Raw genomic sequence first — 18,941 nt, 5'->3', positions numbered from 1 at the left:
TCCGCAATTTCTTGGCACCTAAAAAGAGATCAAGTGAGGAATTTGAAACTGCTCTCAATTTCACACACCCTACATCCCCATCCCAACATTCTTCAGGAACTTCAGATACAGCTAGGTTCTGATTAGTTCCAAATAAAGAATCTTTTGAAGTGGTTGTGTGTATTCAAATTTGCACTATTCCAAGTTATGCTTATGTAACATATAATAGCTAATATTTTTATAGTGCTTACTATATGCCAGGCACTGTGCTAAGTGATTTAGAAATGTTATTTCACTCGATTCCCCCAACAACCATAGAAGATAGGAGCAATTTTTATCCTCATTTTACAGATACAAAAACTGAGGCAAACAGAGGCTAAATGACTTGCCCAAGGTCACATAGCTAGTGAGTGTCTGAAGCCGAATTTGAACTCAGGTCTTCCTGATTCCAGGCCCAGTGTTTTATCCACTGTGCCACCCAACTGCCCCGAATATGATAATTCCAAAATGGTAGCTAAAATATGATAATTAATTTCAACCCAATGGAAATATGCAGTGTGAATTCAAAAATACAGATTCTTCTTTTTCTCCTTCTTCCCCTATTACTCCTCCCCTCTGCTCCCTTTCTCTTCATCATCATCATCATCTTCTTCTTCCCCTACTTCTCTTTCTTCTCCTACTTCTCCTTTTTTTGGGGGTGTGGGGCATTAATTGAAACAACTATAAATCTTCCATAAGGAATCTGACTAAAGTGTAAGAGGTCTCTGGTTCTTTTCATATTGCAAAGATGCCAGGGCAGCACCCAGGCTATCTATCTGTCATCAGCATCTTCCCTATATGACAGCCACAACTCCTTTTACAGTCAGACATCTCCTGGATGATTCCTTTTATTTCACTTTTCAAGTACAAGTCATTGTTGCATCCTGCTTACACCTCCCATGAACCGGTCCATTGTCTTTTGGGTTACCTGCCTCTCAGAGTCTTCTAAAATTGTGGTATAACATCACCTAGAGTCACATAGCTTCACTGAAGGATTATATAAACAAAAAAGGGTTGAGCTTTAAAAATAAAGGGGCCAGCTTTGCCTCAAGCAAATTGCTGATCTGGGTGACACAAAGAAAAAACAAACATTGTCCCTGGCCTCAAGGATTTTAAATCAAATGAATATCTGGACAGAGGTGCCCTTTTAGGTTTGGGCTGGGCTTGACTGTGGGTCTGAGCAAGGAGGAGTTGAAAATGTGTTCCTTGGCCCATACCCACAAGCTGGAGTTCAGCCCAAGTGGCTGACCCTATTCAGGTCATTGACTCACCCAGTCACCAGAGGTGACAATCATTTCCCCGGTTCTTTCCCAGTCTTCAAGCAGGCCTGCCCCTTCCTTAGCCCCAGAGAGACAGGGTCTCTCCACTCCCAGCTTCTGAAGTCTTCTGGGAAGGCAACATTCCCTGGACCACTCTTGGGAGAAATGTGCTGGTTATTTTTTCCCTCCCTTCCTGCTCAGGCTCGGAGCTCCTAGGACACAAACAGCTGAAATCTATTCCTCCTCCCCCCAACACTGGTCACCAGCACTTGGATGGATGCTCAGGTGAAACACATGAATATCTCAGCCATATTTTCTTTCCTTGGGCCTGGCCTCCCAAGTTCAGGCAACTTCCTCCACCCCCAGACAGATGCCTAGTGATTTAGCTCTGGAAGAGACTTTAGTGATCATCTGATCCAATTTCCCATCATTTTAGGAAAAAAAATAGATGAGGCCCAGTAGGATCATACCTCTAGGCCAGGTAGGGACCATAAAGGCCAGCTAGTTCAAATGGCTTGCCCAAGGTCACAGGACAAGTAAGAATCAGAGGTGGATACTAGAACTCAAATCATTTGAAGGCGCTCTTTCCAAGGGGCCCTCCAAATCTCAGCCTAGAGCAAGGGAATGCCTATGCTGGCTTGGGGCCAGAGAAGTGACACCCTTATCTCCCACTGCGCCCGCCCGGATTGCTCACCTTGTCCCCGCCCGAGGCTCCCCACCTAACTCCTTCCAGCCCAAAGACAATTCAGTGCTCAGGCCTCTGAGGGTTTCCTTCCAGTCCCCGCCCCTAAGGTGCCGTCTCAGTTTCCACACTCTTGGAGGGACTGGGGGCTCCCCCAGGCATGTTAGTCCAGGCCCGATCCGGCTCCTCCTCTTTCGGGGAAGGGAGGGTGTGGTATAGCGGGGTGCAGTGCAGTGCGGACACCGCCCCTCCTGGGTCCCCACCCTCGCGCCCTCGGTGGAACCAGGAAGGAACCGAGGCTCTCGTCCCGGGACACCCCGGCCGGGCTGCTGCAAATGAGCTGGAGCAGACGGCGCTGGCCGCGGCTGCTTCAGCAAAGACAGCTCTGCGAGGCACGGACCAGCCAGGGCGGTCCTCATGGCCTTGGGGGTGGAGCAGCGGCTGGGCAACCTGACCATCTTCAGCCAGGACGACTTCGAAGGTGACTGGCAGCGCGTGGCCAGCGGGGGCTTCGGCCAGGTGTTCCGGGTGCGGCACCGACGATGGCGGACCGAGTACGCCATCAAGTGCTCCCCTTGCCTGCTGGCCGACTCCAGCCCTACCAGGTACCCGCTCCTCCCACCCTCCTCCCCTCCTCTCTAGCCTTGGAGTTTCCTGCTACTTCAGCTCCAAGGAAAAGAACCCTGGGAGACTTCCTGCCAGAGCTTCCCTGGCCCACCCTGAGGTTCAGCCCCAGGCTGCCTGTCTCAGAGGGATCGGGATGTTGGACTTAGTACAGTCTTGGGTCTCTCGTCTCATCCTTCCAAGATTTTCCTTCCTTTTAACTGCCAAGGTGATGGCTTGCTCCGTGTTTGAATGAGCAGGCTCACAGCACCCCCAGGAAAGTAAGATTTTTGTCCAGTCTTACCCACAGAGGAAACCGTAGAGGGATGGGCTGGACTGTAATCACGAGTTAGGGAAAACTGGCTTGGGGCGTGACATCGTAGGGATCGGCCCGGCCGACTTTGGGGGGGTTATTTTACTAGATGGGAACCTGATTCGTGCAAGTTGACACGAGGCATGCTGCAAAGGGAGAAACCCTGTGTTTGTGTGGGTACACCTGCATACTTGAACGTGTGGGAGGGGGCTCCTGATGTCGCCTCTTGCGAGGCTTCACCTTCCTAAACCAGTGCTGAAGAACAGACCCTTAGAGATCTACAGGTCAAAGCCTGGAACTTCATATTATCTGTCTTTACTTGTCTCTTTTTCACCAGCTGTCTGTCTATGTTTTTGCTACTCTTTGTCTTTGTCATTTCTCATTTTTTTCCTTCTTCCTGACTTTTTCTCCCTCTGACACTCCCTCTCCCTCTCTGTCTGTTCTTTGCTTGGTGTTTCTTATAAATAAACCATGTGCCTGCTCTGTATGCTGCTATGTATAGAGGAAACAGTTGAGAGCTGAAGTCTGATCATCCTAGTCTTCCCAGGGCTTCTTGTGATATCAGACCCTTCCCTGGACATCTGCCCTATGAGATTGGGGAGGACTGAACATCCTGTGTCAGTCAGTCAGTTTCTTTGCTGTTTCCCTGTCTGTCTCATCATACTCTCTTTAGCCACCAGCCAAGCCCCCAGGATCTAGTCATGAGGCTCTTCGGCACTGACCAGATTCTTCTCTTACCCTCATACTCTCCATCTATCTCATCTCTTTCATGTCTTAGAGTAGATTGGGACAACCCAAGACTCTCCCAGCAAGGCAGAGGGCAGGTGGACTTGTAAATTGTACTTTTCCCTTCCTTTCCCCTACATTATGATTAATCCTGTTGGCACTGTGATGGAGTCAGATTGTTCTGGGGTCACCTGAATTATTTTGCAGCCCATGAAATTGAGAATGAAGGAGATGAAATGCTAGACAGAAGAGAATTTGGGTGGAGTGGGAGTGCAAAAGAAGCTGATAATAGTTTAATGGGAGAGACATCCAATTCTCCTTCCTCCTATCTGACTCCTTTCATCTTTTGAATTTGGTGTTTAATGGGGTGAGCTGCATTCTCCCCATCCTTATGATCCTAATAAAGCAAGAAAAGAAATAACTGTCAGACTCAGGGATAGAATTGGAGGAGTGTGTTGTGTGTGTTGGGGGAAGAGAAAAGTGGACACAGTACTCTCAGTAGTTAGAGGGACAATGATGGGACAAAGCAGAGCACATGAATAATGACAGATATTTATATAAAACTTTAGATTTTACAATCCATTTTTATACATTCTATTATTTCTGCCTCACAACAACCATGATATAGATTCTAGAGATGATGGTATTGTCCCCATCTGACAGATGAGAAAACTAGGGCTCAGAGAGCAGTCTTCTATCTAGATGATGTTATCTCTGATGACTTCTAAGAAGGTTAAATAGGGAGGGAGGAGGGAGGGATGGTTCTCCATGACTTGAGAAGTCCCTGGCTAGTCTGACTCTTCTGTGAAGTCTGGAAAGCTAGTCATGTCATGGAGTTTTGAGAAGAATCACTTAGGGAGAAACCTGTATTTCCAGATCTCTTTTTCCTTTTCCAGATCTATGTAACCCTGTATAATATAAATGTACAGTCCTATCCTCCCATGATCTAAGGGGATCTGGTGATGGCAAACATTTCTTCAGTTCATCTCTGGTTGACTCTTGTGATTTTATCCCTTTTGGGCCCTGCCCTTTCTTGGGTCTCTGCATGGGCAATGTGAAGAGAACACTGTGAAAATTGCGGTTTCATGTTTAATCATCTTTTTTTATTCTACTATGTTATGGAAATATTTAATTTATTTCATAAAATAAAAATTAAATAATCTTTTAAAAAATTATAGTTGAGGGAAAAAGCACAACATTTTGCCAGTTGTTCTTTATCTCCATCTCCTATTTCCAGCTTAATATTAAAAAGCATATTTTTATGCATCACAGATAAAGAATATTAGAGAAAGAAAAAGCCTTAGTTTTTTAATAACAATATTTATGTAGTACTTTGAGGTTGGCTAAACACTCGACAAGTATCTCATTGAATACTTCATGGTCAGTTCTATTGTCACTATTTCATAGATGAGGAAACTGAGGCAAGCAGCAGTTAAGTGACTCACACAGCTTAGTAAGTGCCTGAGGACAGATTTAAATTCAGATCTTCCCGACTGCAGGTCCAGCACTCTATCCATTGGGTGAGCTGCCTCTAGGCACTACCCTTCTTTTGACTTGCCCCAGTTCTTACAGTCAGCTAAGAACAGAGTTGGGATTAGATCCCAAATTTCTTGATTCCTAGCCCTGGAGACTTTTCCCTCTCCCTCAAGCATGGATGGGCAAGAGGACTTTCCACTCCAACATACACATATATTGTGATACAGGTAAGTGTGTGATGAGTGAAATAGATAAGAAAGTATCACTGTGGTTCAGATGGAAGGGAATCACTTTCATCTGGGAGTGGTCAGGGAAGGCTTACCCTTATTTTTTGCCTCATTTTCTTTTTAACACCAGTTACTTTGTATTGTTGTATATGACTCTGTGTGTGTGTGTGTGTGTGTGTGTGTGTGTGTGTGTGTGTGTGGCTTGCCCCCTGCTCCCATCTCCAGTTAGACTCTCAAGACCCTGGAGAGCAGAAGTTATATTCTATATGACTTTGCATTCTTCATAGCCTTGAACAGTGCCTTGATATTTTGTTAATCCATGAATTAATTCGTTAACACTCTCCTCCCCATTCTTCTATAGCTCAGACATGAAGTGCCTTATTGAAGAAGCAACCAAGATGGAAAAGATCAAATTCCAGCATATTGTCTCCATCTATGGGGTGTGCCAGCAGCCCCTGGGCATTGTGATGGAGTTCATGGCCAAGGGCTCCCTAGAGAAGATGCTGCCTACCCATAGCCTCTCCTGGCAGCTCAAGTTCCGAATCATCCATGAGACTGCGTTGGCCATGAATTTCCTTCACAGCATTAAGCCACCCCTGCTCCATCTGGACCTCAAACCAGGCAATATCTTGTTGGATAACAACATGCATGCCAAGGTGAAGGGCCCTGTGTATTCTCCATTCCTCTGGCCTAAGCCCTACCCCCTAGCCCCAGAGAAGGAGGATACATAGAAGGTAGTATATGGGAAATCTCTAGAGGATACCTTGAGGATCAGGAGCCAATTAAGGGTTCTCACTCATCTCTCAAAATGTATTCTAAACATAGAATGTTTGTTAGCTGTCTGTGTGTTAAACTTGCATTGGTTTTTAAGACACATTTTCCAAAGGACCTACTAGGGGCAGAGAGTATGTTTGAAAGACAGATAGGGTCTGGCATATTTGGTTTGGCATCTGGAGATGTGGGTCATAATATAGAGCACCCCATTGATATATGATGTATGGCTCTGGCCTAATCACCCTCTGGGTTCTAGTTTACCTATCTCTAAAGTGGGAGGATAACACTACTATTTTCTATTTCCCAAGTGTGAGTAAATGAAACAATCTCTGATAAATCTTTTTTGATGAGAAGTAAGAGATATAGGAATGGTATAAGTATATGATAATCACAGTTGGAATCCCTTTAAAGAATATGACATTTCTAAGTGTTTTGGAAACTGTGGTAAGATTGTCAGGACCCAGGAGGATACTGATGCAATATCCTTAGCTATTTTGCTCCCTAGCTATGGATGCTGGGATGAATGGATAGTCTGACCAGGAGTGAATGGATGGAGTATCCAGTGGTGAATGGGGTGAATAGGCCAGGGGGACAGGAAACAACGGGTAACTATCTGTCCCTGTAAACCAGTCACCATCTTAGTTCCTATCACCCGTCTATTTCTCCATTACTCCCTTTCCAGATTTCAGACTTTGGCCTATCCAAGTGGATGGAGCAGTCAACACGGATGCAGTATATTGAGAGATCAGCACTTCGGGGTACACTCAGTTATATTCCCCCTGAAATGTTTCTGGAGAGCACCAAAGCACCTGGGCCCAAATATGATGTGTACAGGTAAGGGGAAGTCAGAGGGATCTTCTTATTAATTTTGGATCTTGGAGACTATTGGATCCTTTTGCATTTCTACCATTCTAATAGCTCTTTGCTTAGCTTCAGAGTTGAAAGCCACTCCTTTTTGATGAGATGGTGAATAGTGGATATACTCTTCTGAGGCTTGAGCTGAGCTGCTTATCACATTCTCTGCTTGACCTGCAGTCCCTCTACACATGGTCCGCTTTCTGGCTGGTTCTAAGAACTGGAACAGATCTAATTATCAAGGTCCACCTTCTCGGGGCAAGTGGGATACCCAAACCTGGGGCTGGGGAATGGGCAGGGGTGGAGGGTTGGTTTTTCATAACTGAGTCTGACTCTTTCATAAGGTCTAGAAAGCTGGAAACTTTGTGGATTCTTGAGAAGGGTCACTTAGGGAGAAACCTCTATTATTTACAGCTTTGGAATTGTCATTTGGGAGATTCTTACCCAGAAGAAGCCATACCCAGGTAGTATACTGAGGGCTGCCACTCTGGGTTCTGTAGGGTATGAAACCCTGGGATTGAGTCCTGGAGGGTGGTGGCTATGGTGGGGTATCACAGAGAAGAGGCTAAGGGCTTAGGGAGGGTAGTGTAGTAGGTGGCATTTGTCCATAGGACCCCATCTCACCTCTTCTTCATGTATCTGTTTTTATTTTCCCTGCCCACCTCTATTTTAAGAAAGATCCCATTTTAAAAGACTTTAGATAGGGTCTTTCCCCCCCAAAAAAAATTGTATGAGAAATATCCTCCTTTCTTCTGAGTCCCTCCCACCCCTGCCCTCTCTTTCTAACTCTATCCTCTCTCACCCTCTCTTTCCATAGTCACAACCTCCCTGTCTCCTGGGATGGGAGTGATCAAGTGGGAGTGAGGTTGGGGGCTCAGAGAAAGAACTTGATATCAGAGCTGGAGGAGGGGGGAGCTTTGAGGCTCCAGGAAAAAGCAGGTGAATCCTGACCTGGTTTTTCCCAAATCAGAGCACATTCCTTAGGAAAGAAAGGAGGGAGAAAAGTTAAATTGTACTTCAAACCCACAGGCTTTCTAGTTGCCGGTTTTAACCCAACTTACCTGCCCCTCAAAGCATTTCCTCCACCCTCCACCCCCCCAATAACTCCCACCCAGCAGCTGAGAATATAGAATGTCTCCAAACCTTCAAAAAATAGCAAAGTGAGAAAACTAAAGCTTTCAGGAAAACAGTTTTTTGGCATATGTTTCCATGTGCATTGGTACCATTCCCTTCAGACTATAAGGATGCATGGGGTCTTGTTTGGGGCTGGCCTTCTAGCCTGGGTAAAGTCTAGAGGAAGTGGGAGAGGGGAACTCATCTAGCCAAAGCCAGTCCTTGGCCCCTACTTACTGCCTGGATATAGGAGACTCAGTGCCTCTTAGTCTCCCTATCACCTCCCTTCCCTGCTTCACCAACACTGATCCAGTCTATGATCTCCCTCAGGGTTCAACATGATGACCATCATCATTCGTGTGGCTGCTGGTACCCGACCCTCTATGCAGTTCATCTCAGATGAGTGGCCAGGTGAGGGCCAGCAGATGATAGACTTGATGAAGCGCTGCTGGGACCAGGACGCTAAGAAGAGACCATGTTTCACAGGTAATCATTCATATTTTCAACTGTGTATGTCTATGATACAAACATCTATCCACCCATAGTTATGTACATGTATATATCCTTTTAAGATTGACAAGGTTTCATATGTATGTGTATATATACATATATATATATACACATACACATACACACACACACACACATATATATGTAATCTCATTTGTTACAGCAGCCCTATGAGGTTTGTACTGTTATCACCATTTTACAGATAAAGAAACTGAGACTGAGAGGTCAATATGACTTGCTGAACCACAGCTAACAAGTGTATGAGGTGGAATTTGAACTCAGGTCTTCTTTAATTCTGACCTCTAGTCATTCTTGTACAGAGCTTGCTTGAAGACAAGGCAGTTCAGAGTGAAGAGATGTGGCGATAAGTCAAGGTAGGAGTCAGGCATTCATCTCAGTGACCTACAGTGTGATGTATATGGTTTTTGTTAGGATTCCTAAGTTGAATCCACTTAATCCTCTTCTTTAAGGCAGGACTGACAAATCCAGCTTAATAGTGCTTAAGTTCTTCATGGGATGTAAGTTCAATTCAACCAGTATCGATTAGGCTAGAACTCCCTACAAGGTATCATGGTGGATACCAGGGAAACAAAGACAGACATGAATGAACAAGTGAATGAATGCATTAATAAAGCATTTTAAAGGGTTTACTATTATAAATAACTATGCTAAGCACTGGAGATAGTCCCTGCTCTCAAGGAGCTCATGTTCTAATGGGAAACACAACACATATGTAAGGTTTCAGCTACAAGTTAGATGGAATAAGGCCCATGGTCCTTAGGGGGCAGCAGCAAAGCACATATTGATACCTCTTCTTTAATGTCATTCCCACTGAAAAATCATATCCAATATGACACAGGCCTCTTCTCAAAGAGCTTATAACCTAAAGGGTAGAAGGAAAAGTTTATAAATAACTGTAATACAAGGGAGAGATTGTGTTCATCCTTCATTGCTGCAGAAGACCATGCCATCAGAGAAATGATGACATGACTTGCACTTGACTTTGTTTTGAGTGAGGGAGGGTTGTGTAAGGTCACCAACCTCACTTCTCCTCCAGAGCCATCTGAATCCAGTGACCAGATATTTGTCAGGATGACTGGAGATGACCCAGGATGCACTGGGAGACCTTGGACCCTTTAGGCCAAGGTCTTTGCAGGTACTCACTTAGGGTGAGGTAATGCCCATTTCTTGAATAGGCCTATTTAAGAAGTAGCCAGGTCATGGCCCCTTTAAAGAGGCCAAGAAAAAAGGAAAGAAGGGATTGCTTAAAGCACCAGGAGAAATTTGAGACAGAGGAGACAACTTTTACCTGGACTCCATAGAGAAGGGATATCAAAGTTGGTCCTGGAAAGGAAGGAGAGATTTCAAGTGGCAGAGATGACAAGGCTTAGATGGGAGTCTGCTTTGGTGTGACCAAAGCAGCAGATGCTAGGAAGGATGGGATGAGCATATTGGAGGGAGAATAGTTGCCTGGAATGTTTAATGGAGAATAGAATGAGATAAGGCTAGGTGGTTGAAGTCAGATTTTGGAAGGGCTTGAATGCCAAGTTCTGAAGTTTATTTTCTTTGATAGATACTAGGAAGCCATTGCATCACTTTCCTTCAATGTCTGAGTTTCCTTATCTTTAGATAATTACTAAAAGGTTATTTCACTGGCCTAGGGAACACCCCAATGAAGAAACACTCTCTTCCTATAGGGAGCAGTTCTTTATTTACAACTTACATTCTTAGTCATTTCCTTAGGGCACTGGTCAAACAGCCAATTGAGTCAAAGATTAGACTAAAGTTGAGGTCTTCCTCTACTTACATAGCCTCTCTGGAATGAAGATAATCAAATTCTTATCTCTGGAATGTAGATAATCACACTTGCACTTCCTACCTCGCAGGGTTGTTGTGGGGAAAGCATTTCATTTCATTTATTTTATTTCCAGATCCTAGTGACTATTAACTATCAACTCAGAATATTTTCCTTCTCTGCTCAGTGAGTTCAATGTCATGTTTACATTCTTTCTCCATCCTATGTCATGCCCTCATTTATAATAAGACACTTCATATTGATGCTCCCTTGGCTGGTCTAACTTATGAGTTTCTCATTCTACTCAACGCCCATAACCCTAACCCTACCTAAGCTACACACAGAGACAGTTATACCTTAATCTTAATGCTAGCGCCCATAACTGTCCTGTTTCCATTTTCATGAACTCTACAGTTCTTTTATCTGATCACAATTCTTTTATCATTCCATCTTTTTCAATGACTTGTGACTCCTGACACTGTTTCTCATCCTCACTATGACTTCTAATCCCTCTGCCTCTCAGTTCTTTCACCAGCCATCCCTCCTGTATTAACTATACACTCCTCTTTTCTCTCTGGATCCATTAATGAACCAGTTAGACTCCACAGTCTCCTCTACTCTCAAATACCTTGCCCCTTTTTCCTTTTACCAGTCATGCTTTGCCAAATCCCAACCCTGGATTACTCCCACCATGTTTCTTCTTTACTCCTGTTCATATGTTGCTGAATAGTGGGGGGAGAAAAATCACAAAACTGTTTTGATCAGGTCCACTATAGATTTCTTACATAATCTCAAATGCCTCCCTAATCTGTTGTGCTCACCACAGTGGTCATTCTAAACCTTTTCATGTCTCCTCAAATCTTCCGTAGCACCCCTCTCATTCCACCTTTTTAACTGAGAAACTTATCTCATACATCACCAAAAAAAAAAACAACTGAGATCATTCTAAGCCTCTGAGTTTGATGCCACTGAACTAGATGGCCTCAGAAGCCTCTCCCAACTCCAGGGTTCTCTGACTTCTCTCGTACTCATGTCTTATCATTCATGCAGCTTCCCCTTCTCTACTCCTATCTCGGATGAAGGTGTAGTCCTACTTCTTACCAAGTTCAGTTCTACTACATGTACGCTTAATATCATCCCATCCTTTCTTCTCCAGCATAATCCCCCCATCATCATTCTTTCTTTTATCTTTCCCTCTCTACTGGTTCCTTCCCTGCTGCCTATAAACATGCCCATATCTCTCCCATCCTTAAAAAAGAAAAACTTCTACTCCCTCCTAGCTGTGTACATTTAGCTTTCTTGATAAACCACTTGAGAAAATTCTCTGTTAATAGATGCCTCTCATTTATAAACCTCAATGTGTCACAAAAATATGAGTAATTATTTTAATTAATGATGGTGATGTATAGAGGGGCAATATAATCAGAACAATGTGTTACCAAGAGATCATTTGGTCAGTAATGTGTAGGTTTGACTAGAAAGGCAATAGCCTGGAGGCAGGGAGATTGGTAAGGAGGCTATTACAGTAGTTCATTTGGAGAAGAGATAACTAGGTGGTGCAGTGGGTAGAGTGGCACTGGACCTGAAGTCAGGAAGACTCAACTTCCTTAGTTCAAATCCAACCTGAGACAACTTGCCGGATGGGTGACCCTGAGGAAGTCATTTAACCGTCTTTGTCTCCATTTTCTTATCTATAAAATGAGCTGGAGAAGGAAATGACAAACCACTCCAGTATCTTTGCCAAGAAAACCCCAAATGGGGTCATGAAGAGTTGAACACAGCTGAAAAAAACAAATGAAACAATGACTTTTGAGAAGAAATAAGGACCTGAACAAGGCTACTTGCGTTGGGAGCAGAGCCAGGAGGCCGGGTATGAGATAGAGTGTGGCAGGAGAAAAATCAGGATTTGCCATCTGATTGCAAGTATGGGGTGAGGAAGAGAAGAGTTCAAGGTGACTTCAGACCTGGGTCTGGGTCTGGATGGCGACATTATGGACAGAAAAAAACTTAATGGGAGGGGAAGGTTTAGGGACAAGTCATTCAATAACATAGGCATTATGTTAGCTGCTAGAGGCACAAGGACAAAAGCAAAACAGTGCCTGCATTCAAGGAGTTTATAATCTAACAAGTGGAGATAATATGTATGTATCTGGCTATATAAAAATAGATATCAGAGTAGGGGCAGGGGTAGGAATCACTACCAGCTAAACGAATGAGAAAAAATTTCATGAGAAAACTGTTAGTTCAGTTTTAGAGATGTTGAGGTTGAGGTGCCAGTAGAGGTAGGCAACACGTAGTGGAAAACACTATGCATCTTGTGTTTCCCTCTTTTCCCCCCGCCACTTCCCAGTACAATGTAAGTTGCTGGAGGACAAGGACTATTTCATGCTTTTCTTTGTATCCCCAGCACCAAGCCATGCCTGACACATGGCAGGTACTTAGTAAATGCTTCTTGAACTGCATGCACTAAAGCTCAGGTGTGGAGATGGAGATTAATGCAAGTCATTTGCAGAGAAACTAAGGAAGTAGACAAGACCACCAAGGGAGAGACGGTAGAGAGGAAGGAGCTCCTATCCATCAATCTGAGCTAGCAGCTTGGTAGAAGAAAATAACCAGAACCAAGAGTCGGGAGATTTCGGTTTCAGGCTTAATTAACTCTACCATTAGCCATGGTTTTGATCAAGTAACTTCACCTCTCTTAGCCTCAGCTTCCACATCTGAAAAATGAGGGAATTGAATTAGATATTTTAGTAAACATATATCCACCACTACAGCCCTATGAAGTAGCATAGTTGGACTGGCCAACTTTTGAGGTATCTTCCAACTTGAAGCTTCTGTGATTCTGCAGCATGCCAGTCTGTAAAGGTAAGAGCTAGAACTTGAATTCAGGTCTTGGAGCCTCCAAGACCAGTAGTCTTTCTATTATATAACCAACAACTCTCTCCAAGGTCAAGAATTTGTTTGTGGAACTCATAGGCTGTTCAATATCAGGGCCAAAGTAGGACATCTAATCTATCCTAGTATAGTGAAGGCCTACTATAATAGCCCGGTAACTAGTCTTCCCCAACCCCCATTACCTTGTCTTGATTTTGAATATATACTTATATGTATGTATGTATACACACATATGTATACACATTATCTCCTCCTATAGACTGTCTCTTTCATTTTAAAATTTTTTGTCTTTATATCTCCAGCCCCAAGCAGAATGCCTGGCATATAGTAGATGCTTAATAAGTATTCGTTAATTGATTGAATAGTTGTTTATCATAGAATTTTAGTGCTAGAAGAGATCTTGGAGATTATCCAATTCACATACCCCATTCCCCCTCCATTTAAAAAATTCAATTTAACAATAAACAGGTAAGCATCTACCATAAAATAATAGTCATTGTGCTAGGCATTGGGACTATAAAAGCAAAAGCAGAACACTTCCTTCCCTGGAAATTAGGCCCCAAATGGGGAAACTAAGACCCAAAAAAGAGTTATCTCATTTGTCTAATGCCCCATAGCTGCTTAGGGGTAGAATTTGTACTAGAATCCCAATCACTTGTACATGTATGTACATGTGTATATATATGTATATATATGTATGTATGTATGTACGAGCATGTTTGTTAGGGGACTCAAAAAGAAATATGGAATAGGTGGGAGACACATAAGCAGAATTCACATGATTTCCTTTTCTATCCCACTGAACAGATATCACTATTGAGACAGACATGCTACTATCCTTGCTCCAAAACCCTGTAGTAGACCTGGAGAAAGAGCCCTTGGTCAGAAAGACATCCTGCAAACCCTCTCTGTGCAAGGCCCAGGAGGTAAGGAGAGGCCGTCAGACCACAGGACCAGCCTATACTGCCTTCCTATGCTAGCAGAACATTTTGTTTTGGTGCTCAGTGTTCTTGAGTAGGGAGGCTTCTCTTTGAGGGTCTCTGAAGGATCAGGAAAGCAAATGAGGGATTCCCAAAGAGGCGGGACCCCCTAGAGGTCTGCCCATAAGTGGATGGGATTGGATGGGATGCCACACCTACCTCTGCCATGAAAGAATGCTTGGTCCAGGTGACCTTAAGGGCCCCTTCCAACCCTAAGTTTCCATGTTCTGTGACCCCATGGGAAACTTTATTCCTCTCCTGCATTCTGAGCCGGTGAACTCAACATTACTCACCTTTCTTGTGGTAAAGCTCAGCTCTGGACAGTGGGGGAGTGTTTAACATGTCTGCATCCAGCTGAGCTGAGAAATATAGCCTATTTAATAAGCTGTTCACATGAAAAAGGCCATGGCTGCTCTCCCCAGCTAGTTCACCTAACGATAGGAAGTTGTGCCCTGTCCTCTGTTCTCTTGGGATAACCAATGAGAAGAACAGTTCGATTTCCAATTGACAGGAAGGCTAGGAATTACTAATAAGGAGTAGAAATGGGAGCCCTTATAGGAGGCAGGAAGTGCTGGTGGGTTGATGAGGCACTGACTGTCAAATTGGTCTCTCCTTATTTTACTTATATTGCTTCCGCTGGCCAAGATCAGTAGAAAAGTCAGCCAGGAACTGACGGAGAGTGGTAAGTACAGGGCCCCACATCTCAACTGAATGATTGAAAGAAGGTTAAGAAATGAAATCCTTCCACTGGGCTCCATCTCTCCAACCCCTCACACTTTTTCCATTTAATTACTTCTAGGATCCACCAAGGGCACCTAAATCCAGTTCCTCTGAAATGACTTGCTGTAAATCAGTAGTATGGTGGGGCTTTGGACACTTGGCTGATTGGCACAATGGCCTTTTGCCATTCTGGTCCCATCCTCTTAGAGTTTGAATGGGGGAGGGTGGGTGGGAACCTGGTCTCACTGTTCTCTCTTTTCATAGTATAACAAGAGGGAATGAAACTAATTATAACAGGAAGGATTAGATTGGACAACAGTTGCAACACAGAGTGGGGAGTCTGTTGTAGATTCATTACCTTTTCTAGAGCTCTGTCTATCCCTTCTAATCTTTTGGGGGTAAAGAGTAGCGCTATATGGCAGCAAAGACTTTCTGGATGTTTCCTCATCAGTAAAATGAAGGGGATAGACCAGATGATCTCTCAAGTCCCTTTCCAGTGCTAAGTCCTGTGATCCTGTGGTACAATAGACAGGACAGCTCCTAGGGAACTCAGATCCCTTCCTTTCTTCAGACTCAGGTGAATCCCTGAAGCAGCTGCTCCAGCTATCTGACAGTGAGAGCTTGGTCTCAAGTATGGAAGAGCTGGGCATCTATGAGAACAATGTTACTCTCCTCCATTTCCTGGTGACTGAGGGCAATGTGGAGAAGGTGAGGCTGCTGTTGAGGCAAGAGGTAGATGTGGACTGCCAGACAGCCGAGGGCTACACGCCCCTCATCATTGCTGTACAGGATCAGTTATCTGACCTCTGCATGCTACTGCTTAGCCAAGGAGCCAACCCCAATCTGGTTGATGAAGATGGCTGGGCCCCACTCCACTTTGCTGCCCAGAATGGGGATGACCGTATTGCTCGCCTCCTCCTGGATCATAGGGCCCACGTGGATGCCCAGGAGCATGAGGGCTGGACAGCTCTCCACCTTGCTTCTCAGAACAACTTTGAGAATGTGGCCCGGCTCCTTGTGTCCCGTCATGCTAACCCCAATCTTCAAGATGGGGAGGGGAAGGCCCCACTGCACGTGGCTGCCTACTTTGGTCATATTAGCCTGGTTAAGCTGCTCATTGGCCAGGGGGCTCAGCTAAATGCCCAGCAGAGGAACCTCAGGACCCCACTGCACTTGGCTGTGGAACAGGGTAAGGTCCGTGCAATCCAACACTTGTTGAAGAGTGGGGCAGCCACTGATATGGTTGACCAGAATGGTTATACCCCACTGCATACAGCTGTTGCCAAAGACAAGTACCTTATCTGCAGGATGCTGCTCAAGTATGGAGCCCACACTGAGTTGAAGACTCAGCAGGGCTGGACCCCCCTACATCTGGCAGCCTTCCAGGGCCACCTGGAGATTCTCCGTCTGCTGCATGAGAATAATGCCCATCTGAATGCCAAAGGGGGCAAGGACTGGACTCCACTTCACTTGGCAGTACGCCAAGGGGAGGAGGCAGTGGTTTCCTTCCTCCTGCAGTGTGGAGCTGACCCAAACATGGCTGAGCAGACTGGCTGGACACCATTACACTTGGCTGTTCAGCGAGGTGCATTCTTGAGTGTCATCAATCTCCTGGAGCACCAGGCTGATGTTAATGCTTCCAACAAGGTAGGCTGGACACCTATGCACTTGGCAGCCCTCAAGGGCAATACTGCTATCCTCAAGGTGCTGATCAAAGCTGGTGCCAGGCTGGACATTCAGGATGCTACTGGCTGCACGGTGCTACAACTGGCCATCCGAAATCAGAAACAGAATATAATCTCCTTCCTGGAGGGCAAGGACCCCCTCAATCCATGTCTGGCTGATGTTAAATCAGAGACCATGAAGGAGACTTGACCTCCTGTTCCCTGACTAAATATAGATCCCTCTAGATCCATTTAGAACTTGGAAACCTGGGAAGGGTACTGAACATAGATCTGTCCCCAATCTATGCATACTCAGGAATAGTCTCCCAGACAAAGTGAAGCTGGAAGAGCCTTGAAGCAGATCCTGAAGAGACCCCAGAACTTGAGGAGGAGCCAACTTCCCCTCACTTCTGCTTACATCAACAGCACCCTATGCCTCATGCGAGTTCTGGGCATTTATCTCCACCAGTGAGGAGAGAGTCCCATGCCAATGGGTATTGGGACTGGAGTTACATTTCTAATTTGTCTCCCTGCCTAAAATCCTTCCCTTCTCCAGTTCATCATCCCACCAACCTCCAAAGTGATTTTTTTAAAACCCAGATCTTACCACTTCACTTTCTTAATCAATAAGCCCTAGGACTCCTCGTTACCTCTAGCATCAATTCTCTGGAATGTAAAACTTTTCACAACCTGTCCCCATCCCACCTTTTCAGCCTTACTACATTACTTCCCACACTTGTCCCCTTGCTGGTCCTCTCACATAACACTTCACAACACTCCATTGTCCATCTCTGTGTTGCTGCTCTGGCTTTGCCGCATACCTAGAGCACATCTATCCCTCCTTTATTTCTGCCTTCTGGGATCCTGAGATTCCTGCAAGTCTCAGTTCAGGCATCAGCTTCCTTTCCTGGCCACCTGCCCCCTTCCCCATGGCTTCTCCAAGCCCCCAGGCTGCTTTGTGTCTATTCTGTGTGTAATTCATGTATGCCTGTATTGGTGCATTTTTTGGCTAGAATATAATCTTGCGCAGGCCAGAGACTTGTTTCACTTTTGTCTTTGTATCTCCAGGGACTGGAACATAGCAGGCAGTTGATAAATGGTTGTTGGTTGGTTAGAGCTGACCAGCTACATCCAGACTGGAGGCCAATAGTGGGATCCCAGCTACTTTGCTCATTAGTTGTATGTCCCTGGGCAAGTCATTTCACTTTTCTAAACCTCAATTTCCCCAAATATGAATGGATGGAGATAATAACATGTGGCTTCTACGTGTTATGAGGTTACTGTGAGTTGTTATTAATCTTAAATAACAGTGTAAATGGCCCTATAATCAGGCCAAGAGTCCCTGCTTTCAGCCCACCCACTTTTCAGTTGTCCCTTCTGATATTCAGGACATCCTCCCTGGATGCAGGCGCCTCTCGGAGCTTCATGCTTTCAGTTGAATAATGGAGGATTCTGAGGCAATCTGTCTTCACAGGTATGTGTGTATGTGCGTGTACATGTACTCACAGAATATATGTATGCATGTATATGTGTATATAACATAAAGTATATGTATGTAATGTATTATATATTACTAATTACATAATTATTGTGATATATATAATATACACATTCACGTATACATATGCACACATTTATTTATATACACACATCTTTATATTTTATACACATATATCTATATATACACACACATACACAAACAACCTAGAAGGGTGGTATAGGGGAGAAAGGTAGTGAGTCTGTAGCCAGAAGATCTGAATCAAATCCTGGCTCTGTCCCTTACTGCCTGTGTGACTCTGGGCAAGTCCCCCTGGGCCTCAGTTTCCTCCTCTGAACAATGAAGAGTTGGACTAGATGGATTTTAGTTTGCTTCCAGCTTTAGATCTCTCTCCTCACTCCATGGCTGTGGGCACCCCTTCCTCATGCCCAGGTGCCACTGCTGCCCAGGCCTCTTGGATCATCTGTCCACACACCAGCTGCTGATCTGGAATGTTCTCTTCCTGGATCACTCATCCTGTTACCTGCCTTCTCTGCCCTTTTCCCGACCTTACTGTGTCCTTGGCCCTGATGTGCACTTTGTATCCAAATGTGTGTCCTCATTTGAATAAAATTACATCTCTTTTATAATAATAATGATAGCTCACCTTTATATAACACATCTGAGGGCTGTCCATCACCTTGGAGGTGGAGTCCTTTGGGCTGAATGGGCATGGGACTTGAAGGTCTGGATGTTGGGTGTTTCCTGACACACCCATACTCAGTGTGTTGTTTGTATTTTGGGGGATTTCCCCATCCCATTCCCAGTCCGACAGGCCTCTCATGCATATAGCA

At 44.7% G+C, this 18,941-nt stretch overlaps 1 protein-coding gene across 1 annotated transcript; it reads left to right on the top strand.

The window, feature by feature from the left end:
* The first annotated feature begins 2,058 nt into the window (after positions 1-2,058).
* Positions 2,059-18,743, top strand: ANKK1 (ankyrin repeat and kinase domain containing 1). The gene is made up of 8 exons (XM_072611073.1): positions 2,059-2,564; positions 5,666-5,960; positions 6,761-6,912; positions 7,348-7,397; positions 8,377-8,532; positions 14,054-14,172; positions 14,872-14,908; positions 15,518-18,743. The coding sequence occupies exons 1-8, from the start codon at positions 2,377-2,379 to the stop codon at positions 16,819-16,821; spliced, it is 2,301 nt and encodes a 766-aa protein (XP_072467174.1). The 5' UTR covers positions 2,059-2,376; the 3' UTR covers positions 16,822-18,743.
* Positions 18,744-18,941: the final 198 nt, after the last annotated feature.

This window comes from Notamacropus eugenii, chromosome 5 (assembly GCF_028372415.1).
Source record: "Notamacropus eugenii isolate mMacEug1 chromosome 5, mMacEug1.pri_v2, whole genome shotgun sequence".
In the NCBI taxonomy this organism is placed as follows: Eukaryota; Metazoa; Chordata; class Mammalia; order Diprotodontia; family Macropodidae; genus Notamacropus; species Notamacropus eugenii.
Note: the sequence above shows the minus strand (reverse complement) of the source record. Positions and strands in the feature narration are given on the sequence as shown.

Bases quoted from the DNA above. Each gene is read 5' to 3' on its own strand.
- ANKK1 (XM_072611073.1), top strand. From the start codon at position 2,377: ATGGCCTTGGGGGTGGAGCAGCGGCTGGGCAACCTGACCATCTTCAGC. The intron at 2,565-5,665 runs GTACCCGCTCCT...ATTCTTCTATAG, and splicing joins GCCGACTCCAGCCCTACCAG to CTCAGACATGAAGTGCCTTA. The intron at 14,909-15,517 runs GTAAGTACAGGG...TCCTTTCTTCAG, and splicing joins CCAGGAACTGACGGAGAGTG to ACTCAGGTGAATCCCTGAAG.